Source organism: Lolium rigidum, chromosome 7 (genome assembly GCF_022539505.1).
Source record: "Lolium rigidum isolate FL_2022 chromosome 7, APGP_CSIRO_Lrig_0.1, whole genome shotgun sequence".
Taxonomy (NCBI): Eukaryota; Viridiplantae; Streptophyta; class Magnoliopsida; order Poales; family Poaceae; genus Lolium; species Lolium rigidum.
The window spans coordinates 118,041,235-118,068,465 of NC_061514.1; the positions used below are offsets into that span (position 1 = coordinate 118,041,235).

Below are 27,231 nucleotides of genomic sequence, written 5' to 3' on the forward strand. Positions count from 1 at the left end.
GCCATCGACTCTAGAGGAACTAGCTCAATTGAGCAGGTTAACAGATCGGTTCCAGGCTAGAGATCATGACATCTGAGATGAATCTCTCAGTGGATTTGCTGAGGAGTTGAATCTGCGCGTTTGAGGTGGACATGGACTGGATATGTTTGACCGGGTGAATAGGCAACTGTTTGGCCTCAAATCGTGTTTATAGTGCAGGCCGATGCCCTGCCATCGGCTCTTTGTGCAGCGACTTCGTTTGGTAATCGGCAAAATTGACAAGAAAGCAAAATTAATAGGGGAATATTTTCTTCATTAATAATAGGAATTCTTACAAAGAAAGAGCCGATTGCTCAAGGGAGGAAGAACAAAAGAAAGGTCTATTGACCAATCTGCTACTACTACTACTACTAGTCCTATGCTAGTAGTCCCTGATCTACGGGCCGTTGCTGCCCTTGCCGTCGTCGTCGCTACCGCCGGCGCAGCTGCTGGCGGGCTCCTCGTCGCTGCTCCCGTAGCCCTCTACGGGAGCCTCGTCCTCCTCGTCATCGTCGTCGTCGTCGTCCCACCAGGCGCTTCGCCGGCGGGTAACCCTCGAGGGAGTCGTCGTCGTCGTCTTCCTCCTCCTCTTCCTCGGAGGAGGTGTAATCGTCCCAAGAGAACGAGTCGTCCTCGCTCTCCGATTCCAGTTCCCCATCAGGGAGGAACTGGAGGTCTTCATCTCCGCTGGTCAAGGACTTGTCGTCCTTGGACCAGACGGAGGAGGCGTGGTCCTCCTGGTCCCACTCCTCTAGGGCGCGCTCGTCGTGCGCCGCCATCAGAGCCGCCATCGGATCCCACTCTGGCGTGGGTTCGCGGGAGGAGGAGGAGGAGGAGAAGGACTGGGAGGAGAGATCCGACGAGGCGGAGGAGGAAGAGGAGGAAGACATTGCTCTGAGATTGGGGGTTTCTTGGTGCCGATGGCCAGAACAGAGCAAGGGGATGAAGTGGCGAACTGTTTGGAGCGGTTAAATAAAAGGGGATATAGTGGAGATTCAATGCCACAGCAGTTTCCGAGAAAGTGGTGCCCAAAGAAAAAAAAAATTTGCCAGGTCACGCGGAGAAGTTGAGAAGGCAAGGCATCATGTCAAAGGATACTGCGACGGTTCTGCTCTGCCACGACATGACCCGACGAAGAAAAAAGGCAGAGTGATTTTGGAATTATCATTTCCAAAACCTGGGGGGGCATGTGTTATCACCAGAATTTGACCGGATCAGAGGTGGGCCGCGATTAAGATGGGCTTGAAGAATATACACGGAAGAAATACATGAATCGGCCTTGTATACAAAGTTTGGGCTAGTTTGCCCGTGTGTCTGTAAATATAGTAGGATTCGTGTCGGTTAGATAGAGTTTGGCTCATGCACGGTTGGGATTATTCCCACGTTAGAAAGTCTACGGACTATAAATATGTATCTAGGGTTATTGAGAAAAACAAAAATCACGTTCATCACAAACCAATCTAGGCGCATCGCCAATTCCTTGTTCCGAGGGTTTCTTCCGGGTAAGCATCATGCTGCCTAGATCGCATCTTGCGATCTAGGCAGTATACATTTATTCGTTGTTCATGCGTTGCTCGTGCTGAAGCCTTGTTGATGGCGAGCAGCGTAGTTATCATAGATGTGTTAGGGTTAGCATTGTTTCATCGTGTCACATGCTTTCGTCCATGCAGCCCTTAGACGTCTAGCCGCCCTTACACCTATCTTAGGTGTAAGGGCGGCACCCCGCTTGATCGTTATTTAGCAGATCCGATCCGTTATGATTGCTCCTTATTCTTCAAGGATTAGTTTAATATCTGCATAGTTAGGCCTTGCAAACGGGTTGAAGGATCCAGTAGCACGTAGGGTGTGGTTTGCTAGCCTTAGATAAGATGTTCCGGGAATCGACTTCATGTTGGTTTTTAGGCCTTATCTAGGGTTGGTTTATTATCACCGTGCGTGGCTGCCAGGCTCAATCACGCGTAGGATGTTCCGATTATGTGGTGAAAACCCTAAATCGTCGTAGGTTGTTTTAGCTTTATATTGATCAAGCAGGACCACCATGTGATCGTAGACCTCATACGAATCATGGGTGATCGGCTCCTTGAGCCGATTCACAGGACAACCTGAGAGCCGATCGAGGCTCGTATTTAATGTTTCCGTGTATGCCATGCAGGAAACTAAGCGAAGCAAATCCATCACCTTCCTGACCAGGTATATAGGTCAGGTGGCACGCCCTTGCACCAGCATCGGACGTGCGTGCCGAGGCTTTGCGGGCTGTCGCTCGAGGGACCAGGGCCAGCCGCAGTCCTGAGAGCCTCCCGGCTCTACTGTGTTGCCCGTCGTTGCTCGCCGGTGGGTTTCTGACCGCAACAGGACCATGTTTTTGGTGAATGCTACCATTGGACTGTAACCTCTTTTGGACAAGCTTCCAAAGGAACATCCGAATTTTTAAAGGGATGGGTACCCACCATAACTCACTAAAGTGTTTACTCGGGGTCCCCTGGCACAGCTTATGGTAAATATACCACACCGTTAATTTGGCTGGTGGCTCAAGCGCCTAGGTGATTCGGCCGGGGTTATGGGATAGGCGCACCTCATGAGGCTCATGCCTAAGATTATCCAACTCTATACGCTCCCCTAAGACAAGCTCCCGATGAAAAGGAATATGCCCATCAACCACCACCAGATCTAAGCTATTGAGGCTTCTAGATCAGTGGAGATGGCGAAGAGGGATGGGAATCTGCCTCTGCCAATCCTCACACATGCATGTGGAAGAACCATTTTGAACGTGGTGTTTTACCCCCAAGAAAAATAGAGTTTACCAAAACATCTTTCGATCCAAGATATTTTGGCGGATGATGTCCACCCACAAGCTCAACTCCCCGGCGTGCAGTTTCCATATCCATCTGGCCATGATAAATATGTTCATGATCTTGGTGTCCATAATGCCTAATCCGTCTATGGATTTTGGCTTAACATATGGCATCCCGTCGGACACAACGATATTTACGTTTTTTGTTTGTTTGCCTCTCAATAAAACCTCAAGCGACGTTTTCTCATAATTTGGTGGATCCTGTCCCCAAGCAAGCACACGCCCATGGCATGCAGGGGCAAGCTCAAGTGGAACGCATTGATAAGCTTGAGCCTCGCACCAGAAGACGTGAACTTACCCATCCATGGGTCAGCTAGTTTTGCCACTTTACTCGTCAGCGGACCCTAGTCGATAATGGCTCTATCAGAAATGGATGATAAGCCCACATATGTAAATGAGAAGGCTACCAGTTTGCAGTTTAGCATTTTACCGATTCTCTATTTTTCTCAGTCGGTGGTCCCAAAAAAACATGACCTCACTCTTGTGAAACATCTTGTAAAGATACTTATGCAATCTTTCAAGTTCCTGATAAATTTGAAAAGCAAAGCACCTATATTGTTCTTCCATACGATCCTTAGACCAGGTTTTACAAGGAATCAGAAAACGGAATAGAAGTCCACCACAACGTCCTGGTGCAAATATAAGCAAAAAAAACAGAAAATATATATACATCGGTCTAGCTAGAGAGACTTGTTCTCCGTAGATCTATCTGAATTTTCTTCGTACAAACATTATCTTATTTAATCAGTGCGGTTGCCGGTTTGTCATTAGTAATCACAGTCAATCCAATTACAATAACATTGGAGGTTGCTTAATTGGCCAGCAAGGTACTAGCTAGTTAGCTTACGCCAGAGCAGCCAGGGTCTTGACTCGATCCGAACAGCATGGCCATTCTCATCGATGGCATTGTGTCGTTTTGCTGATTAAGGATAAACTAAGAAGGACTGAACGAGGATGACTTTGTTATTCCGTGCCCGTCCAGAATTATATTAGCTAGCTGTAGGTCCCCATGTAGTTAGTACGGCAACCGCTTTATATTAGATCCACGCGATCAGCGTGAAGATTTAAAATGCTAGAATCATTTTCGCACTAGCTTAGCAACAATTGTTTACTTAAGCCATCACATGTAGCGATTAAGGTGACACTTTAGGTAATGCCGAGGTAGGTGCCCGTGAGTCCACTTACCAATCACTATGGTCCACGTAGCACACTATTATCCCCATTCCAAAAGCTAAAATTAGCTTTTTTTTTCTCAAAACATACTACTCCCTCCATCTATAAATAGATGTCTCAGGTTTGTTTAAATCTGGATGTATCTAGACACTAAATAGTGTCTAGATACATCTAGATTTAGACAAACCTCAGATGTCTATTTATGGACAGAGGTAGTACATTTCAGAATGAAGGTACTCCTTTGGTGTGATGGCATTGGCAAATGAGGACAAAATTGGCAAATCAGGTAGCATAACTGTGTGGTAGCACTAGGCACTTTCTCATTGATTGAGCATCCCTAAGTGTACATGTAAGAATGTTCATTAACATGACCAGCATTTGAAGTGTCTCTCCACATATAGATCAATCAGTTAGAGTGGATGATGCAAATAATGTTGATAACAATTCTAAAACCAATTACACTCATTATGACTATAGAATAATAAAACATATGAAAAAATTCACAATAAGAATTACATTTTGCTTTTGCTTGTCAATGGCTCCTAACCCCTCCTCCCCTTTGCCTTGTAGTTTGCATACTGAATCCCATGCTGCAAGAGGGGGTTCTTCTTAGTGAGATGTTGTTATCTCTATGGACAACGTCTCTTCTAATAATCTTTTTGTCCAGTAACACCATCTATGAGAAGAAAAATGCACATGTACACATATATGGAACAATAAGTAACCCTTCTTTCAGTCTTTGGGATTATAGGGTAGGAAATTCTCATTGTTGTTTTGATAAGCCCAAGTGGTAAACCAACAAACGTGAAGGGAAAAGTCTCTAGATGGAAACTAAAACTATTAAGCAACAGATTTATTACTTTGAATTAAGTCTCTAGATGGAAACTAAAACTAAAACTATTAAGCAACACTTGAATCTAATGTTCGGATAATTTTATACCACTCATCAATTTGATACCAAGAAATTAAATGGCCGGCTGATTTGATACCACTCATCAATTTCTCCTTTATAAAAAGGCATGCTCGGTCCTCATTTTTCTGAAATATTTATCAGAGATTGAAGGCCATGGCCAAATTGATATAACCTTTCCTTGCAAGTTGACAAAAAAAATGTTGGCTTGGTAATAGTTTAAAATGCCACTTGATTTCGCCTATATTGAACACGGTCCATTGAATAAATTTTCTTTTTTTTGAATTCTCATCATCATGTTGTGCATGGGTCTATGAGAACACACTCTTGCATGGCATGGATGCATACAATCAACAAAATACACAACATTTTGTTTCTTATCATCGTAATAGAGAGCTATATATGAGCTTAAGTTACACATAATACTAGAGAAGTATCATCTAATAAAGCTTATTCTAACAAAATAGTTCTAAATTCAAATCAAACAAATATTATTCTTGGTAAGTATATTCATTATCAACCCTGGCATCAATGATGTGCAAAACTTTGAATGTAATACCTTTACACACTTAGAATTAATATTTTCACCTAACTTAAGTAATTAAAAATTGCAAGATATTCTAGTGACGATGTTAATTTGTTGAAAGCAGGATGGGACCTTCCGAAGGTTTTGTATAAGGAATAAATATATACTAAGTATAGATAAAATTAGAAATAAGTAGATTTCCTTTGGTAAGTATTAGAAAGAATAATAATGATAAACGAGAGGATCTAGAAAATAGAGAAATTCCAGTCTTAGTTTTGATGACAGTCTCAAGCTCAAATGAAGAGATAAAAGTAATCATAACTTATATGTGTAAAGCCCTCCAGTTCTTAGTTATTAGAGCCCACCTAGCAATATTTGTGTCCTTTCTTTGAGATGCTCCCTTACTTGCAAAACTCCATACACTTGCATGACCCATTGTCTCACCCTCCTCCGAGCAAGCTAGGTTGCAAATCTTACTGCTCACCTCCAAAGAAATTTCATATGTATACACACCAATAGTACCCATTTCACCCAACCATCCAAGTAAGCCAGTTTCAAATCTTACGAATAACCCCAAGGAAACCTTGTTGTGTGTGGACCTTGTCAACTGTAAACAAAATCATATTTTTAAAAAAAAAAATCTTGTGAATTTGGAGTTTTTGCAAACTTAGATTGCTCATTTTGTTTGTTTCATTGTACAATAAACCCTTCTTGCCACGTATTTACTGGCACAGTGGTGGATGCTAGTGGCGGTGCCATGAGTTTTTTTAAACGGAAGGCCCTCTAGCCCAGCTTTATATATAAAGCCTCACATGGCATCAACAAGGTCTCAGATACAACACCACACACTCAGCACACCACCAAGGTTCGAAACAATGTCCACACAAGGGTCCAAATACATCAACAGAGCGGGCCAGACTCACACACATGGCACCCTGACTAAAGAGATAGCAAAGGTCGATAGGTGTCGAGGTAGCGCCGTCATGTGTGCTCAGACCGCGTCCGCGCGTACAGCCTCCTGACGTCGCACACGGCCAAGTCGAGCAGGTCCCTGTCCCTCCGTCTGACCAGAACCTTCCAACACTGCATATGTATAGACATTTGATAAAAAAAACATCAGCCGGGTTGCCGATCAGCCGGTGCCACGAGTTCAACTTTGTGTTGTCATTTCAAATCTGTGATGTCCAACACATGCATTCTTATTAATTTTACAATAAGTTTTCATAATTTATGCTTTTCTACAAAGAATTTTCCAAAATCATGTGTGGTCAATTGACCACACAAGTTCTAAGGTGTCTGAACCAGTGGTGGATTTCTCTTGTTCAGTTTAACAGGCATGCAAGTAGCATCTATGTGCGTGCCAAAATAAACCCTGAGAAAGTATGTCGATTGTCTCTAGCTTGATGATGTTGAGGGTATTTAAAAAAAGTTTATATCCAGTATTGTACAATGTCGTTACTTTAGCCTTCATGTGTGCATACAATTTGAGGCATCCTTTCCAAGATGGTCCACGTCCCCTTAACTATCACCATTAGTTTAACGTTTACAATAAATTAACCCATCTTACAATCCTAGCCAATCGGGACGCATCTTTGCCCGTTCCCACTTCCTTGCTAATTTAAGGAAGTTGAGCAACTAAAGGAAAGGCAACTTGCAGAGGCATCAACAGAAGACTCCTCTACCTCTCCCCTTCCAATAAGCCGCCAGTCTGGGAAACCTGGGAGCTTTCTCCTTTCAGAGCTCCGGCTAGATCCCGCAGCTTGCCTATCTCGATCGCCTCCCTTTGCTCTGCACCTGCTTGTCCTCTACGTCCAAGTTTCCGAAATGGGCCGAGGCAAGATAGTGATCCGTCGGATCGACAACTCCACCAGCCGGCAGGTGACTTTCTCGAAGCGGCGGAACGGGATCTTCAAGAAGGCCAAGGAGCTAGGTATCCTCTGTGACGCCGAGGTTGGCCTCGTCATCTTCTCCAGCACCGGCCGCCTCTATGAGTACGCCAGCACCAGGTCAATGGATTCCATTTCATTGCTTCAGTTTCCTTTCTTGTCTTTTTCTACCTTTTTGGCCTATGAAAGGCCAGCTACTTGGTTATCAGCTACATGGTCGCTGTATTGATTAGCTTCTGATACGTGTGATTTTACCTTTGAAACTTCTTACTATTTTCGAAAATCTTGTCCAAGTTGTATTTCTGCATCTCTGTACCAAGGCACAAAGCCAATTAACCAACCAAGAGTCCAGTTCCCTAAACATATGCATGCAACGACCTTGAGTAAGAAGTATATATATATACTCCCTTTCAAAGAAAACCAAGAAGAACAAATACTAGGACATACTCCCTCCGTTCTGAAATAGTCTACATTCTAGCCTCAAAATTTGTTCTGAAATACTCTACATTCTAGCTTTTAGTCAACAACAACACTGAAAACGAAATGATTTTGCTCTCTTTATTGGTTGTTGTTATTTTCAATGTAGCTTGGATTGGTTGTTCGCATATCTAAGTAGTACTAATAAATGCAATACTAGTTTGTCTCATTTTTTCTAGAATGTAGACTAAATCAGAATGGAGGGAGTATTGTTTACCTTTGTAGCATCATTTCTTTCTTTTTTACATCTTTATTGTTTAGCTTCTATCTATAACAAAATTGTGATGAACTCGTTTCTACTACTACTTCGTGAAGTTTATTAGCACAGTGTTAGTCTATGCACTGGAGTAATAAAGATCTCGCCAAATTGAAGAAGTGATAGGTATATATAGGTGTAGGGTTTCCTGGTAATATGCGTGAATTCTCTGCTGACGTCAGTTAAGGGATGGCATTTTTTACGAAAAAGGGATGACAACTTGTTCGTATAAAACCAGTAAATTATTTTTATCGTTACTTCTTTGTATAAATACATGGAAAATATGTGCTTGCTTCTTTCAGATCAAGTTATACTACATAGGAATCTGTTCTAATTAGTGTGATATTCGTTTCATGCAGCATGAAGTCAGTGATAGATCGATATGGCCGAGCAAAGGAGGAGGAGCAACTTGTCGCAAACCCCAACTCGGAGCTTAAGGTATGCCTTTACTGAGATACAGAAATTCTGCAAATCTTTGATATTCTATTTTTTGGTCATGTGAAGCTGTCGGGAGTTCTGATCTGTTGTCTTTTTGTTATATGAGTTTTTAATAGTTTACCTTTATTTTTTTTTTTTGAGAAACACAGTACAAACGCAGACGCTCACATACACGCGCATATACTCACCCCTATGAACGCACACACGCACACCCTACCCCTATGAGCATCTCCGGAAGACTGAGCCGGCGGATTGGATCTTGAAATTGACGAAGTCACCACAGGCGCCTCGCTGTCGACGGGAACGTCGCCTCCCACTGAATGAATATTCCGCCTTTATGAGACACACAGATGTCAAATCTGGGATTTGAACTCTGGTGGGCTGGGGGTACAACCACCCTCCTAACCACCCAACCTCAGGTTGGTTCTCAATAGTTTACCTTTATAATCACGAAGTAAAATTAACTTTGTAAGCAGCATCAAAGGACAAGTTAGATACGAGACAGAAAGTTAGGCAACCATCCTTTGCACTGTAACATGCAAGAACAAGTGCAAATATACGCTGATGCAGGTTCAGATAAAAATTCTGGGATCAAATCACTACACTAAATTGAAGTACGTTCCTCTGGAACAACAATACAATATCCAAATGCATGCATCTGGGTTGGCATTGATTTGATGTCTACTCATTGCTTGTTTAATCTTTGTTTTGTTCCAAGAAAAATAAATGCCATCATAGGCCGGAGTACTTTTGTTATTAATTCGTAAGTATGTGGCCTAAGGTCTAGATCAAGTCGATGGTTTTGCTGTGATTACAGTGCACATGCAAGGTTAGACAAGATTTAGGCTGGAGTAGTAAAAAAGTTCAGAATCTATGCTGCTATGAATATAAGTTTGAAGAATGGACGGTTGCAATATTTGATCTTCTGTAGGGTCGGCCATCATAAACCTTATGAAACAAGTAGTAAGGTTTGAACTGCTGACCAACGCTATATGGTAAAGAAAACTAACGTAGCCTGGCACTTCCTTCGCAATATATCAGTTATTGCTATGTATCGACCATTATTGCATGTAAGAGTCATACGTTACTCTTGGGTTTCATGAATAAAATGGTCGCTATGCTATGCGTTTTTTTTCCTGCTTGAATTTTGACATCTAGTCTTACCCCCCCCCCCCGCCTCCACGAGAAGATGCATCCAGACTAAGCTTGTGTCATGCAACAGTGAGGCTCTCTCATGGTGGTCTGGTGTGTGTGTTGCTCCCTCTCTATATAACTCTCACCCACTCTTGGACGGGCAGTATTTAATCATGGGTGTTCTTTAGTGCACTTTATCCTCACTCGTGCACACCCCGATACTTTGTCTCTAAAAAACTTCCGAGGAGGTATGCATGGCAATATTGCTCCTAGTGAACGCATTAAGAGAGATGTCCTTTGGAGATCAATCCTATTAAGTCATGGGCCAAGATGTCGATCATATGCACCCACAACCATGAATGTTCCCTTTTGAAAAATGGCCATGTCTCCAATGTTCGTACATGTGTCATGATGTGCGCCTCACAGGGCACATATGCATCGTGTGTCACGTGTGTTTTCCCTTGACTTGCATACATGTACCAAGAGGGTAAGACTCGTCACGCCCAACATCTGTATATTTTTCACAACCAAGCCCACTTTACTAAGATGTTATTTCGAGATGAGCTTCCGGAAAAATATGTCTAGTTGGTATTGGTACTACTATAAATCCTTTTAATCCTTTCGCTAGGATGTCGCACCCTTCCTTTTGTGATGTGTGACGGTTCCTAGTGGTGCGTCATGCAATAATGACCACAATGATAGTTAACGTGGCTCTGACTATTGGTGATGATGATCTGCAAAAAAGGCATGTCTCTTGCAGCTTCTCTTGGTTGCACTGGATAGCACTAGAATTTCCCATTGTGGGCTCCTGGTGACATGGGATATCCACGGCAATGCCAATGAATGGTGGACTTGGGTTTTTGAGAAGAGCGTTGGTAGATTCATTGGCTATCAAACAAAGGAGCGGACGAGATTTAACGAGTTCAGGTCCTGGGAGGGTAAAATCCTACTTCCTTCTTATCTGTTCTTGATTATTGATGAAGGTTAACGTCGCCGTGATGGCTATGGTGGTGAAGCTTGGAGATTAGATCTTGTGTGCCTGTGCGTAGTTCTTGTGTCCTCCTCGGCGGCCCCTCCTACCCTTATAAAGGAGGCTGGGTCGTAGGTATCGTATCGTGTTGGTTACAGGTTAGAGGAGAACTGTAGGGTTTCCTAATCTTGACCTTTATCCTTAATCTGCACGCCGGGATCCTGGGCCGTAGCCGCTAGCTTCATTTGGGCCTCGTGGTCCTTAGTGAAATGCCATATGTGCCTTCAGCTGGGCCGGACCATGTTTGCCAAGAGTAGGTACTCGATAGGTCATACTCACGTCAATAGCCCTCGACTGTCTAGTCAAATCATAGACTGGAGTGGAGACTCAAAGTTGCAAGTTATGCAATGTTCAGTCGTAGTCGACAATCATGTAGGGAGCGACCTCTGACTCGGAAGTGCATCAGGATCTGGTGGTAGATAGCAGAACAGAAAAGGGCGATGTCTCACGCCTCATCAATTATTTCTATGTCATCCTCGAGTGTGTCTGCTGAGACTGGTTCGCTGTAAGCGATGACTTGTTGCACGTTGTAGCGGATGCCGGATGGCAGCAAAGCTTCTGTGTCGTACACCATGCAGAACAGTGTGTAGTGTGGACCTGTTGGGGGTCATTTGTAGGCTACACATAATCGATAGTAGTTCCTCTACCCACGCCCTCGTTGCTCTCTCTAGCTAAGGGTCGAAGGTTCCGTTTCATGAGGCCGCTGCAGACGATGCCATTGGCCTTTTCTACCTGGCCATTGGTTTGCGGGTGTCCAACTGATGCGTAGCTGATTTGAATCCATAGTTCCTGGCAGAAGTCATGGAACTCCCTTGAGGTGAATTTAGAGACATTATTGGTGATGATGTTGTGGGGAGCCCCAAATCTACAGGTGAATGACCTGAAGAAAGTCATAGCCGAGGTGGCATCTACTCTAGTGATGGGCATTGCCTCAATCCAGTTCGTGAACTTGTCGACCGCGACAAGGAGATGAGTGTGACCTATGTGGGACGATTTCTGCAGTTTTCCACCATATCGAGTCCCCATGAGCGAAAGTCCGGGCAAGGAGAATCGTCCTCAGCTCCGCGGAAGGTGCATGGGGCTTGGTTCCAAACCTCTGCCAAGCATCACATTAGATGACAATAACTTTGGCGTATTGCGTTGCGCTGATCTAGTAGAAACCTATCATGAGGCCTTTTGCAACTAGCACCCGACTACTAGTGTGATGCCCACATATGCCTTCGTGGATGTCTAGTAGGATGCTCTTACCCTCCTCGGTTGCAATGCACCTTTGGAGGATGCCAGATATGCTTCGTTGTAGAGCTCATTGTTGATTATCGTGTAGGCCGACGATTTGTTGTGCCTGGGTTGGGATCTCCAGCAGCTCCTGACATGCCAGGTACGAAACGTATGGGTGCGTCCAAGTTGGTTTTATCAGCACTAGTTCCTCTAGGGTTTTACATGTAGCTTGCTTGTCCGCTGTTGCGGGTGCCTCGATGTTGTAACCAGGCGCAACCCCCGAGTGCGTTGTCGACTGTGTAGGGTTGTGGGGGGTTCTTACCTTGATTGGTCGCTCGTTGATTTGCTCCAGGAAGGTTCTAGGTGGTATGGGCGTGCAACTGGACCCCTGATATTAGCCAGTGTGTCGGCTTCTTCATTGTTGGCGCGGCAAATATGGCAGAGTTCACATCCATCGAAGCTGCCCTCCAGGAGGTTGTACATATCGTGGTAGGCAATCATGTTGTCGTTGACCGCATCACATTGCTTCACTATATGTTGCATGATAAGATTCGAGTTCCCATATATCATGAGGCGGGTAGCACCGCGTGCTTTGGCCATGCGCATGCCATGCAACAGAGCTTCTTAGTCAGCTTCATTGTTGGAGGCATTGTGGAAGTTCATCCATAGTGTGTAGCGCATCTTGTCTCCTTGCGATGATACAAGGACAACGACGGTGCATGCTCCTTCGATTCTCTTTGAACCGTCGAAGTACATGGTCCAGGAGCTGGAAAGGTCTTGTGGACTGTGTCTGGGCCTCAATCCAGTCAGCGATGAAGGCGGATAGTACCTGCAACTTTATCTCCTTGCGCTTCTCGTAGGTTATCTCTCGTGGAGAGAGCTCGATTCCCCACATGTGGACTCAGTCCGTTGATTCGGGATTGTTGAGTATGTAGGACAACGGGGCCTCTCTTACCACCACTATTAGGTGTTCCTGGAAGTAATGGTGCAGTTTGTGCGCCGTCATGAAGACACCATATACTAGCTTCTGGTAGTGTGGGTACCGATGCTTGGTAGGAGGACCTCGCTGAGGTAGTATATGGGGTGATGCATGCCGTGGGTTTTCCTAGATCCACATGCTTGCCGACGAGCACGATACTAACCACTTGATTAATGGCGGCAATGTAGAGTAGCATTTTCTCCTTCTCGTGGGGAGTGTCCAGGACGAGCAAGGTTGGCAGTATGTATTTGAGGTCCTCACAGGTTGTGTGCGCCTCGGTTGTCCACTCGAACTTGTCGGATTTCCTCAGCAGCTGATATAATGTAGCGCTTTTTTGTCGAGCTTATTGATGAAACGGATGAGCCCCGCTACACATCATGCGAGCTGGTGGATGCCCTAGATATCTGTCGGTTGCTCCATTGTCATGATTGCTTGTATCTTCTTCGGGTTTGCTTTGATTTCTCTCAAGGATATGAAGTTCCCGAGAAGCTATCACGCAGGACCCCAAATACACACTTAGCCAGGTTCAGCTTGATGTGGTATCGGTCAAGGTAGTCGAAGGTCTTGTGGAGATCTTCAATTAGTGTGGCTCCATCTTTGGTCGAGATGACCACATCGTCTACATAGACCTAGATGTTCCTGCATATTTTTTCATCATGCAGGCTTGCATGCACCTTGGTGCCTGCGTCTTTGAGACCGAAGGGAATTGTTGTGTAGTAGTATACACCGTAGGGTGTGATGAAGGCGGTATTTTCCTCGTCTTCGACCTTCATCCTGATTTGGTTGCAGCCTCAGTAGGCATCAAGAAAGGAGAGACACTCGCAGCTAGTGGTCGTGTTAACTATTTGGTCGATGTGCGACAACAGGAAGTGGTCCTTCGGGCAATGCTCATTCAAGGTTGTGTAGTCGATGCCCATGCATGTTACTTCCGTGTTTTCTTTGGGACCAACACTAGGTTAACTACCCAGGTGGACTGTTTGATCTCCCGGGTGAATTTTACTTCGAGGAGTCTATTGACCTCCTTGCCAGTGGCTTTGCGCTTCGGCTCCGAAAGGCGGCGCTTCGATTTCTTGATGGGTCTAGAATCTGGACACACCTGGAGGGCATGCTCGGCGAATTCCCTGGGTGCACCTGGCATGTCTGTTGGACACCAGGTGAATATTTTACAGCGCTCACGGAGGAATTTTATGACCGCGAGTTCCTATGTGGGACTAAGGCTATTCGACACGAGAGACGCCTTGGAGGAATCCGGCGGGTGTACCTGATGCGCCCTGGTGTTGTTTGTTGGATTCGAATGCCAAATCATGTGCAGTATTTTATGTCACTGGGAGGAGGGTGTGATCTTTTGACTCCTTGAGTTGTGCAAGCTCCTCCTGCATCTCGAAGGATTCAAAGAGCTTACTAAAATCACGGTCGCGGTTGTTGCAGTGGGTGAAGCTCTCATTGATGGTGATTGTGTTGTTGCGCCCAAGCATCTTCGGCTTGAGGTAGGCGAGGTGGGGTACTACCATGAACCGCACAAACACCAGTTGCCGAAGTACGGTGTGGTACTGCTACGACCAGTCGACTACCTCGAAGTCGATCTTCTCGCTCCTAAAGTTATCTGGTTTGCAGAAGACGATGCCTAGGGAAATCTTACCTAGGGAAGCATAGGCTTCCCTGGGACAATGTCGTGAAAGGTGATGTCGGTGGGCACAAGGTTCTTTTGAGAATGGTTCACTGCGTGCAAGGTGTTGGCTAAGATAAGGTTGATTCTACTTCCTCCATTCATGAAGACCATGACCATCTCGTACACATCGATTTGGGCTTCAAGTACTAGGGCGGGGTGGCCTAGACGTGGGACCTGAAGAGGGCGATCTTCTCTATTGAAGGTTATACTTGTCTCTGACCAATCGAGGTACTCGGGTGTGGCAGGCGGCAATGCTGCAACCAAGTTCATCTCTTGAGTGATCAGCTTTTGGCACTGGTTCGAGGGACGTCCTTTTGTGGATAATGCATACGTTTTCGAATGGAGGTGCATATGTGTTGGCTTTGTTAGCATGTACCGCAAATTGTTGCGTGGATTGAGGTTGTTGGATAACCGCAACCTCTTGTTGCCCAAGCTGCAATGGTGGTGGTGGCAGTGGACCATGTGCCACGGTCCCACGGGCTGCTAAGTGGCTTTGCATATGGGCATAGGCTTCTTGCACCTTCTGGAACTAGCGGCAGTCTTTTAGGAGACGATTCGACTTCTTGTTATCGTTTTCATCCGTGTAGAAATGGATCGTGCAAGAATCTAAGAGTAGCTAGTGAGGCGACGGTGCGTCATCACGGGTGCGACGTGATCACCATGCGCAACTTAAATTGTGGTAGCCTCCTCTGTCGCGGTAGCTGTTGTTGAGGTTCTCGTTGTTGCACTTGGCATGGAACCCGGCCTCTACAAGCTCGATGTCTTCGGCTCCCTCGTAGCCAGTTATTGTGTTTCCTTGTATGATCAATGTTGCGATCACGCCTGCTCCCCGAATCTGTTGGGTATCTTCTGTCTGCATCATCATCGTCTACCGAGCGCGGTTGTTGTGCAGAGAGTCCTTGCTATCCGCCCATCGGTTGGCGATATTCACCAGGTGAGCTATGGTCTTTGGTTTGACGCAGCTTAGCTCTTCCTTGAGCTCTCGCCTAGGCATGCCGCAATTGAAGGTGTTGATCACCCTCTCCTCGGAGATGTCCTCCGCGGCGTTCTTCACGATGGTCCATCGTTGGATGTATGAGCGTATCAATTTGCCTGATCTCTGGGTACACGTCCAACACTCTTCGATGGATGCGGGTCGTTTATAAGTAGCCTAGAAATTTGGCGCAAAGCTATTGACCAGGTCATCCCAAGTGCTGATGGATCCCACGGGTAAGCCCTTGAGCAAGGCGCGCCCTTCAACTGCAGTTGTAGGGACTGCATGGTAGTAGTTTTTGAACCTCCTTGGCATCGTACCGCTGTGAGCTAGTCCTCCGGCCAAGTTTTTTTGGATCTTGGATCCAGTCGTACTTGGGGGTTTCTGAGGTCAGCTTGAAACCCTTCGGCATTGGGATCCGACGGACGCAAGGGTTGAAGCATCCTGCACCGCATGGCTTGGCGTGTTCGTCGGAGTCAGGGAACTCGGTATAAGCGCTCCACTCGGGGCCTGATGACCTTGCGTTGTTTGATTTTGTTGCGCGTGTAGTATTCGTGTGATCCGCGTTCTCGCCATGGGTTATTGCGGTGATGCAGTGAGTGTTCGTCTTGTGTAGGCGAGCGGTCGAATCGCTGAGGCGTGATTTTCCTTTCAGTTCTAAGCTTCCCATCTGTGATCTGGGCCCCTACTAAGCACATGCCATATTTTGTCGATCGGTGAAGGGATGCCCAGGGATCGTTCACCGGATGCAGGTAGGCATCAGATACGTAGAGTTGTGATTAGTGTGGCTTGCGACAACTTGGCCATTAGGTTGCCCGTTGTGTCCACCGTCATGAAGGACAATTCGAGGCTTCTTGATAGCTCGAGTGTACCATCTTCCACGATGCCGAGAGCATCGCTTCGGCGCCACACCCGAGGTAGAGTGCTTTGACGAGGAAGAGTAAAAGGAGGACAACGCTCGTCACCGTTCGATTGACTCATCAACATGTTGCTTGTGATTGTCGAGTTTTGCTTGTTCTGCGGTCATGCGTACATGCTCCCGGTGATGGAGGGTATGGTAGGCCATCAACTCCTCCTGTGTCGAGTCCGTCGGCATAGGGGTCGAGCCTCTCGTGACCTCCTTTGCATTGTTCCAAGCCTCCGGAGGGATGTTGATGGTTGTCGGTTTGGTCCCTCTATCGTTCCCATTGCCCCTCTGGTAGTTTCTTCGGCTCCGGTGATAGGGTCGATGACCGTGCATGAAAACGTGTTGGGTGTGTGTTGCTGCTGCAGTTCTCATGGTTGGCTTAGCTGCCATCATGATCTTGTGTGAAGTCATTCGGACTCATGACATAGTAGGTGTCGCATTTGACACAGAAGATTCGTGTTGGGATCATTGGAAGAGCTGACAAAAGATGGCGTGGAGGCCACCGCAATAGCTGATGGCGATTTTGGTTCCCCCAGAGTCTAACGGATCGACTATGGGAGACGCATGGTGCCCACCGTGTTGACGTGGTAGCGTAGATCTCCAAGCGCTAGATCCGCCCCCTCGTGGAAGGAGTGGAAGGTCGGGAGCGAGACTAGAGGGTGTGGGATGAACGTGAGGGATCCGAAGTAGATCTGCTCCCCAGAAGGCGGCGATTCACAGACCACCGATGATGGAGCCACCGAATTCATGAGTCTAGTACCCAGAGTTCCCACAGATAGCGCCAATTGATGTGGGGGTATCCACGGCAATGCCCATGGATGATGTACTTGGGTTTTAAGGAAAGAAGAACATTGGTAGATTCATCGGCTATCAAACAAAGGAGGAGACGAGATTTACCTAGTTTCAAGCCCCGGAGAGTAAAACCCTACTTCCTGCTTGTCTGATCTTGATTATTGATGAATGTTACAACGTCACCATGATGGATATGGTGGTGAAGCTTGGAGATTACATCCCATGTGCATGTGCGTAGTTCTCATGTCCTCCTTGACGGCTCCTCCTAGCCCTTATAAAGGAGCTAGGTCTCAGGTACAGTGTCGGGTCGATTAAAAGTTAGAGGAGAACTCTAGAGTTTCCTAATCTTGAGCTTTGTCCTTGTTCTACAATCATGATCCTGATCCGTAGCCGCCAGCTTCACTTGGCCTCGTGGTCCTTAGTGAAACACCATGTGGACCTTTAGCTGGGCTGGACCATGTACCCCAATAGTATAGGTACCCAATGGGTCATACCGACATCGCCTGGAGCAATGAGCATAGACTAGATGCTATGTGGTAGGGCGGAGGATGGTGGTGGTGTGTTGCCTGGACTAACAAGTCCTGAGCTTTGGAGGAAATATTGATAGGAGAGACGGGTTTGGCTTGATCGGGGCTCATGAAGGTGGCGGGTGCCAGACTGCCAGCTCTATTACCTAGATTATGACATCCTAGTTGGAGTTCTTTTCTCCTGGATCAAGATGATCTCGGAGAAACATCGGTTGACTTGGGCCTCCTCATATTCGAGGGTCCCAACGCCTGGTATTATGTTCCCTCTTGGGGTATCATTTTGAAGATGGAAGTCGATGGAGAGACATATGGTTGGGGCGGTTATTTTCGGCGGCTTACTGAAAACAATGATGGGGATGAGCTAGGTCAGGATTGTGGCAAGATTGTGGTACCTCACTATTTGGCTTGTCCACGAGTTCGTCATTGTCAGTTTGTTGCAGTGGAGTTGGATCTACCACAATGGGTCTTGATGATGATGACATGGGACGGTTGGTCCGGCTCATTTATCCTGTGTGGCACTAACATTGCATATTTCTCCTTCACAGCTCTTCCTCAAAATAAGAATTTCCCTATTGCCGATGTGCATGGTCTACTATTTGGTAGATCTTAGCGAGCCTTCACGCGACTATTATTACCAATTATTCATTCACTAATGAAGTAAGTTCAAAAAGTACACTTATTGGACAAGTACCCTTATTTAGGAAGCAGTCATTTTTCTCCTCACGGTACTTTTAGAGCCTCTTCATTTTGCACAGATTCTACATCATGTTGGAGGTGGCGAATCTGCATGATGTAGGAGAGCTCATCGAGCACATGCACACCATCCTCTAAGGGGTCTATGATGATGACCTCACGATAGATTTGCCATCTATACTATGTGCAAACGTTTTGACAACCATCATCCCTGCGGAAGATCTGAACGAGATATATTTTTTATTCTATAAGATAAAAGGAGAACATGAAAAAAATGCAATCTATAGAAGGAATGAAGCATATACCTACGAGCTAGGAACATTGACATAGGACTTTTGCATGGTTTCTAGGCCAGATCGAGTGACATAACCATCCGAGGATAACCTGCATATCTTGATCTTGCACATCATCTCATGGGGAAGGGAATGTTGCGATATAGGGTTTAGAGTGGATAGTACGTGTGAAGTGATTAGTGGCGAGTGCAGTGGTGTAGGTAGTGGGGTAGTAGGGCAAGTGTTTTATGTCTTAAAGTGGAAATAGGAGTGGGCATTACAACGGCATGGACAGTGGGGCTAGGATTTGTTTTGTTGACCCTTGAGTAAGTGCGACATAACTATATGGGATGTGGTTGTCCAAAGTGTCCATAGTGATCTAATAGGGTGGATTTTAGTGGGTGAACAAGCTATACCAACAATATACGATGCGGATATTCCATGACGCATCCATATAAATAAGGAGCCCATGCTCCAAATTAGTTAATCGGTGTTCATACCCAAATCCCCATTCACCATTGTCTGTATTAATTAAGTTAGTTGCATGGATTTGTATAATTGTTCTGGTTACACTAGGTATATTTTTTGAACCGGTGAGTCAAAAATGTTGAACTGAATTTTAGGTCGCTCTGCTTCTTCATACATCTCCTAGAACCTAAGAACACAAACAACTATTGATGTAACATCAAATTTCTAGAATTAATATCGTTCACATGTATTTCTTATTTCATTGGAAGAAGATTCACATGTAGATCAAGGTGTTTGGCATGGGCTCTTATGACTAGGTCAATCGGGCCTTTGATGCATAAGTCCATATATCTTACATAAGTTTGTAACCATATTATTTTCCTACGATTGACTCATGGTTATGCATGAATGCATGTCTTCCTCTATGCCTTCCAAAAATGTGAAAGTCAAAGTTCATATGAAGTGGGTCTAGAATCATGACCATCCTAATCGGTGCATTCCAATCCAACACAATATCAAGTCATCTTAGAATGGTAGTATTTAATGGAGTGTTAGTCTTGTCTATGACTATTTTCTTATGCTCGTTGTGATGAGCAATGATATTTTAAGTACCATTGACATATATTTTGGAGTCACAATTTCCTTGCAAAGTTATTTAAATGCATCAAAAGGCTATCTCAGGCTTGAACACAGTAGTATATTTTGGTTTTGCCTCTATCATGGCCGCCTAACATATCTTATATCTATGAAACACATTGGGTTTTTCTTGTAATGAAAGCTCGTATTAATACTAAAAAGTTGCATGAACATACATAGGCACGAAAAAAAGTTCACGGAACAAACGGCAAAGATTCGTAGAAAGATAAATCTTGAAAATAATTTGGGGGAGATCGATTAAAACCTAAAAACATGCCTAGCCACTCACTTTAGTTGCCTACATTTCAATGCCACTAACTCTCAATCCATTTTATAAAGCAAAGACCAGGTACAGAGCCATTTTGCTTAAGTATATAAATTATAATGTAGACGAATACTCATGTCATCGATAAAGATCAAGGCCTCACATAATTATGTTGTATTTTGAAGAGACATGCACCTCATTTAATACCTAATGTGCATTTCACATGTTTTTAAGACTTATCCTCCCCATATATCGGTCGCAAAAGAACTATGGATAATTTACAAGTCACAAAAGCCACGTCTATATTGGTGTCATCCACTTTGGCCATATTTGTGAAGTCTCATGTCATCAATGCTAGTATCATCACTAGTCATTAACTTCACATACAAAGATTCATGAAATATATATTGTGTGTCCTCCAAATATAGAAGCAAACCGCAATCATGAATCACTAATATTTGTGTCATGTGGTTTACCTGTACACCTCACATGTGCGTCGATGGTAGAGGAGAAAGGTTTTGGGCAGCGCAACTGTATGGACAGTGGGGGCGTATGTGGTCGGAATGGTGGGCAAGTGGGAGGTTGATGGTAGGTAGTGCATGCTGGCAATGCAAATCTGTAGATGGTGGCATACGATGCGATGGAGAGGTGGGGAATGGCGGATTTTCGTTGGTGGAGGGGAACACGAACAGTCTACGAAAAGCAATGTGTGAGTGGGAGGACAAGGTCAAAAGTAAGAGGGGAATTTCCTTTCCGCCTCTGGCTGTTCGATTTTTTTTCTTGGTTGGGAGAGGGTTCCTATTCTCTTCATAAATCTAGGAGAAAATAGAATGAAGTAGAGGCTTCCCTACAAGTAGGTGCTGAGAGGGAGGGTTGAAGTGTATATTCTGGCAAAAACCTCTCAAGTATGGGATAGGGGTTCGGGGTTGCTCTTAGAATCATCTTTCCTCAACATCTGTTTTATCTGGTCATTGTTCACATGTGTATCTTTGCCTCTTTTAATTGATGTCTTTCTTGCACGAGACGTTGAGTATCATGTTTGTTATCTTATGTTACTTAGAAATTGCAGCTTTTGGAAGGAAACACTTATTGTTTTACCGGCTAGTTGATCAACCTATCTTCTCCCTCTCGCTCGTATTGTCCTCCTCTCGTCATTTCAGTAGCCGATTATCCCTCGTATAGTCCTCCTGTCGACGGTAGTGCTCCTTCATGCACAAAATCATGCCTCTAGCGATGCTCCACCTCATAACTACTTGCTCAGGTCGTTGCTTCTTTGCGGCTCGTTGCTTTTCTGATTGTCTCTACTCCTTTGAGGTAACCTGCTACTCCTATGCGTGCATATGGCCTACTACTCATTCTCCCACTCCTCCGTATGTTGTGGCTACATATCCTCCAACCTCCCCATGCTCCGCCCTCACCAAGCATGTGATGCCTGAGGACAAGTGTGGGGGCTTCCCCTGGGTGAGTTCATAGGGAAGCATGAAATTCCTAGCTCCCTTCACGACTTTCAGTCGGAAAAGATGATGTCCGCAAATGGGCTGGTCCCAAGGTTACGTGATCTAGCTTCGTCAGGCATTGTAACTGGCCGATTCTTGTTCGATGAGCTATAATTGGTACATGGTGGTGCCACCATTGTTGAAGGGGAGTGTTGTCAATTTTTACAAAATTACCTATGTTACAAATGGTGTTTCGAAATGCTAAGTGTCTATATTTTTTGTTGGGTACCCAAAAGTAAATCCATGTGGCACATATGTTGACACGCTAGCTTTTTCGTTGCAAACGTTCACACGTTTTTATACATTTTACTGCAACCAAATGTGGATTTGTTGCATACATCAATTTTTTGCTCAAAATGTTGCAACCTTTTTCCACAAATTTAGATGTTACTCAAAGACATTGTTTCAGGCAATGCTGCACACACATTAAAAATTGTTGCGCTCTAAAATGGGATCATATTTTGAAGTTCAAAACAATTTTATATATACATCGATATATTATCTACATAGTTAATAACTTTATTCATGCGCTAAAAAATGAGGACCGCTATATGTATCTGCATATATGTTTTTATAAGCCCCAAATAAACTATTATGTTTTATTTGGTGAACATTTAGGCCTACTTGTAATTGTAAGCCAACAATTTTATCTTGTAAGCCAACAATTTTATTAAAAATGGAACGCCATCAAGTCCATGGTATAGTTGTATTTACAGTGAGATAAACACTAAGTTATATCAATGTACATTGAAGTGCTCTTTAATCTTTACATCTGTGATTTTCACATCTCGAATTTCCTTCTAAAAGAACTGCAGGTGACCAAATCTGCACAAACTAGACCAACCTCAAAGGGTTTTTAATAGACATTGAAGTGCTCTTTAATTTTTACATCTCCTGTGATTTTCACATCTCGAATTTCCTTCTAAAAGAACTGCAGGTGACCAAATCTGCACAAACTAGACCAACCTCAAAGGGTTGTTAATAGACATATGGGTTACCCATCCAAATAAGTGAGATGCTTATATCTCTAAACGCATTTAGGCTAAAGAGTAGAGACACGCCCTTATAAATCAGATCCTCAAAAAGCTGCTTCCTCACCACTCATTATACAACCGGGGAGTAACATGAGCACCACTAACCAAAAAAAGTCAGCACCACCATTATCGACCACCATAAAGACAGGTAGAAGCACACAATATAATCGGTAGGAGCTGAAGCTATTGATCCACAAGACCAAAACACCGCAACCTCTTTAATGACCACAGTCACCTAAGTGACAATTGGTATGACCACACCAAGACTAGGTTGAACCATAGAACTTCTATTACCGTGATTTTATATGTTAGCAAGAGGGTTGCTAAATTTATTGATTATGAAGAAAACGGTACAGAGCTAGACTAGGTCTAAAGCACCAGAGAACAAAGAAGATGCCGGTAAGGCAGAACACACTACACGCACAGCCAGACAATCAAGTCACACTGCTAAAAAGTACACACCGAATAACATCGCATCGTCGTGATCTGCCATGAGCATTTTCGTCAGCCTCGACGGCGCTAGAGAGGGGCGACATGCCTAGGACCTTTGAGAGAAGACCAAAATGGCTCATCTAAGGCTCCCTGCATGTGGAGTGTTGATGCCTCCACCACCGCACTAGCAACGGGTCCCTCCGAGGGAACATGCCACCAAGCATCGCTAAGCGCCATCATCATCCGATCTGTAAGACCGGATCAGAAGATGAGGGCTGCTTCATCGAAAACTTCAACAAAGAAAACGATGCCTGTAGCCACCGCCATCAACTCCTTCGACTACATCCGGCAGCTTCACACCCACAAACCCGGGAAACCAGGCAGCCCACCTTGCCGACTGAAACCACGGTGTCAAAAATTCACAAGACGATGTCGTCAAGAACGCAAATACTTAACATGGAACAAAATAAAATAACTTCAAGAGCAGCAAAAGGAGCGGCATCTTTGCTCACCAATATCAGCCTAAGTAGTGGCTTCTTTGGTCCGGCTCATGTTAACTTTGGATGCGGACAAGTAACCTTGTGGTGGCACCCTCCAGGACCAGCTCTGAACTGTTCACCTGAATTGCACTAACCGGTCACCTGAATTCTCTCGAACGAAAGAAGAAATTCTCAATAAAGACTATTTACCTCAAAATAAAATACTGCAATTCAGCTGTAGAAAGATTACTACTGCAGTCAAGTCATTTCTTTTGTCATCAATTTATCTTCTCCAATCTAGTTATAATTGGATGAAGGTGACAAACCGTTCGACAGAGAGCAGAAAGGCACAACTGGATGAGACTTTGATTTGAAATCACCCGTCTTAATCAATCTGTGCTGAATGGCATGGATATTGCGCAAGTCCACATAATGAGTTAATTGCTGTGTTTATCCAATGAAGTGCCCATAAGTATTGCATAGATGCTACCCTGAATTAATGGCATGGACATGTTGAAAATTTAGTAACTCAGATTAAAAATCTCCAAAGAATAAAAAAATTCAAATTGAAGAGAATCTCACAGAAAGAACCTTGGAGTGGCGCTCCTCATTAGAACAGTTTGTGTATGTCAAGCTGAGCCGAAGGTTTTTCAACCTGCAACATATTGAACACAGAGAAATGTGATTTGAACTCAACCTAAGATCAGTTAACACAGCTCCTTCTGTTTTACATTCAAATGGCTCATCAAACCAACTACAAACTAAACATTAGGTGAAGCCAAAACAGCATTAATAAACGAGACATGTATTTCCACTAATTTCTCCAGTTACAGAACAACCTCGAGGATTATAGGTTGTAAACACTGCAGTTGAACCAAGAAGGAACAGCAAACACAAGTAGAACGTTTCTGCAGCCTAGCAGAACATCAGATAACATCTTTTGTCCTATTCCTAACCTTCAACTGAACCTCTAACATGAAAAAGAAAGAACATAACATCAGAACATTTTGGAAGGAACAGAGGAACTATGAAGCATTTGCCTGCACCCATCCTCTGAAACTATCTACAATGCATAAACCATTTACAGTTCACACTGAAACTTTTGAGATGACACTCGCTGACAATTCTGCTTGAAACTAAGACAAACTGCAACATTCTATTGCCAAGGGAAATGTTCTACCAGCGAGATCATTTACCGATTTCATGACCTGCTCATGTATCTCTTTAGGAATTCACATGCTAACATAACTGGTATAATTGGTTCTAGGACTTAGGGAGAATATTTGTTTGAATTAGGAGTGACATCATGGAAGACAACCATCACGCGGTCAAGAGCTTAGACAATCTTGGCACAAACTTACTGGACTTGAAGTACCAAATGAAAAAAGAGACAAGGTTTCCCATTTGCGTTGTTTTTGTTCTTTGAGTTCCTTTGTCCTTGCTTAGCATTTATTGTATAAATCACTCCATGAAAGGAGTTGCATGCAACACCATGTGATTCAGTATTTCAACTTAACAGCGTATAATCTAGTAACTTACTGATAGCACAACCATGTTTGTCATGTCTATTTCAATACTTTTTGCAAACCTGGATGTGGCACTATTTTGACTGTAGTTTCAAATTCAATAGTTCTGGCAAAGGGAGGCAGCAAGCTTGAGACAACAACTGCACAACTTGCAAGAAAATCATCGGTATGGCCTGAAAACCTGAAATTTTTACATACGTATTTATCAGAAATTCATCATAGGTATAAGGAGCAAGCATAAACCATTGCCAGCACACATACATACATAACTTCAAAACAACTTGACTGTATGGAAAACACTCCGTGATACTGACATATAAGAAGTCAACGCAAACAGCAAAACTCATGCACTGATATCTAGTAACTGTGTCAAAAAATATGTAGATTGTTGCATTCGCAAGCAGATAGTCTTTCCTATGAAGATAAAAAAACTTGGTTTCAGTAACAATGAACTTAACACATGAGCATACAATACTTTGCATAGGAACTAGAAAGTGATATTACCTACTTTATAGAACAATCTTCCATTTATTTGAATGTCAAATCCCACTTCTCAAAAGTGAAAGAAAGAGAAAATGGAAAGAAAAAAAACCTTGCAAGCCTTTTATAGATTCTTTTTTAGATATTTGTTGTTACTGTCGGAGCACTCTGATTTGCCTTGGTATAGTCCCAAATCCTAACCAACAGAAAATTAACACCTGTACATACCTACAGAATCCCTGATGTAACTAACGGTAACCTAACAAGGTACAAAACAGTGCAATGGTACACTTCACCTATTCATAACTGAATCAGACATGCAAGGCTGTAGAAATTTTCACTAAACATTCAGTTAGAAATCAGAACACAAACAATGATGTTTGATTGCAGGCAGTTGATGGGGCAAGATCTTTCTGGATTGGGTGTCAAGGAGCTGCAGACTCTAGAAAATCAGCTAGAGATAAGCCTACGCTGCATCCGGACAAAAAAGGTCAGCCTGCCAAACACTTCTAACATCTGCACCTCACTGTCTCCTCCAAGAAGACTAACACACAAGGACTAATGATTCTTTCAGGACCAGCTCTTGATTGATGAAATTCATGAACTGAATCGTAAGGTACGACAGCGTTTTGATATCAGCCTGAACCCTGTAGATTGTTTTAACAAACTGACTCTGATGATGGTGTTATTTGCAGGGAAGTCTTGTTCACCAAGAAAACATGGAACTGTACAAAAAGCTTGACCTAATTCGTCAGGAAAATGTTGAGTTATATAACAAGGTATTTGAAAGTTATGGTAGATGAATATGTAATAAAGCCTATAAATTGATTTGCTTGCGACTAATTCTTTGCTCAGCTCTCTGAGACAGAGGCAGTAACTGCAGTCGGCCGAGATTCAAGAACTCCATACAACTTTGCAGTTATTGAGGATGCCAACGTTCCTGTTCATCTTGAACTCAATTCCCCGCAGCGACGAAATGATGCTGAACATACTGCACCACCTAAACTAGGGTAACTTGCTTATTCTTCATTGGATCTACTGATTTGTTCTCAGTTTTTTATATACTCCAATCATGACTTACTGAACACTTGCAGATTGCAACTACATCCATGATGATTATGGGGTACAGGTTACTCGTATTATCAATATTCTCAAGGGATACAATTAAGAGTAGCCAGAAGTAAAATTGAATGTAAGTTTGTAACAAACCTAAACCCGTAGCAAGACATAAGCAGCTTGCACGGGCTGGTGATTGATAAATGGTACTCCCTCCGATCCATAATAAGTGTCGGGACTTTAATTCAAATTTGTTTAAATTGGAACTAAAGCCCCGACACTTAATATGAATCAGAGGGAGTAATGTAAATTTGTTTCAAATAAATGTAATGCACACAAGGATACTGTGAATGATTGTAATAGGAATATTTGACACGTTCTACAAGTTTGCTGAAACAAATGACAGCTGCAAACTTGTGTGCAAAGCTTTATTGACAAAAAGGTGTGAGCAAATATCAGGTACAGCTTTTTTCATCTTGATTCTTACACAGTTTTATGCATGGCAGACAAGCAATTCAGGTTTACACATGAGGCAAAAAATGTATTGTGAGTTGTGACACAGTTTACACTTCTTCAGTTTATCTACATGGATACCCACTTCACATTTCTCTAGTGTCAAGTTTTCCACAA

The 27,231-nt window shown here is 43.9% G+C and overlaps 1 protein-coding gene and 1 long non-coding RNA gene across 4 annotated transcripts; one reads left to right on the plus strand and one right to left on the minus strand.

Moving 5' to 3' along the window:
- The first annotated feature begins 7,302 nt into the window (after window positions 1-7,302).
- On the plus strand, window positions 7,303-26,658 carry LOC124674131 (MADS-box transcription factor 27-like). Its single transcript, XM_047210170.1, has 8 exons — window positions 7,303-7,484; window positions 8,457-8,535; window positions 25,170-25,231; window positions 25,936-26,035; window positions 26,120-26,161; window positions 26,241-26,324; window positions 26,401-26,555; window positions 26,640-26,658. The coding sequence occupies exons 1-8, from the start codon at window positions 7,303-7,305 to the stop codon at window positions 26,656-26,658; spliced, it is 723 nt and encodes a 240-aa protein (XP_047066126.1).
- On the minus strand, window positions 22,896-25,245 carry LOC124674132. Of its 3 annotated transcripts, none has more exons than XR_006992944.1 (4): window positions 25,079-25,245; window positions 24,131-24,194; window positions 23,573-24,030; window positions 22,896-23,457 (listed from the first exon to the last, which is right to left on the minus strand). It is a non-coding gene; the product is annotated as an uncharacterized LOC124674132 (long non-coding RNA). The 3 variants fall into 3 exon arrangements; XR_006992946.1 differs by lacking the exon at window positions 25,079-25,245 and adding an exon at window positions 24,379-24,408; XR_006992945.1 differs by lacking the exon at window positions 25,079-25,245 and having other exon boundaries at window positions 24,131-24,225.
- Window positions 26,659-27,231: the final 573 nt, after the last annotated feature.

What these genes read in the sequence shown, in the direction of transcription:
- LOC124674131 (XM_047210170.1), top strand. Translation starts at nt 7,303, where the DNA reads ATGGGCCGAGGCAAGATAGTGATCCGTCGGATCGACAACTCCACCAGC. An exon ending in ACCCCAACTCGGAGCTTAAG is followed by an intron (nt 8,536 to 25,169) that starts GTATGCCTTTAC and finishes CAAATTCAATAG; the next exon opens with TTCTGGCAAAGGGAGGCAGC. An exon ending in ATGTTGAGTTATATAACAAG is followed by an intron (nt 26,325 to 26,400) that starts GTATTTGAAAGT and finishes TTCTTTGCTCAG; the next exon opens with CTCTCTGAGACAGAGGCAGT.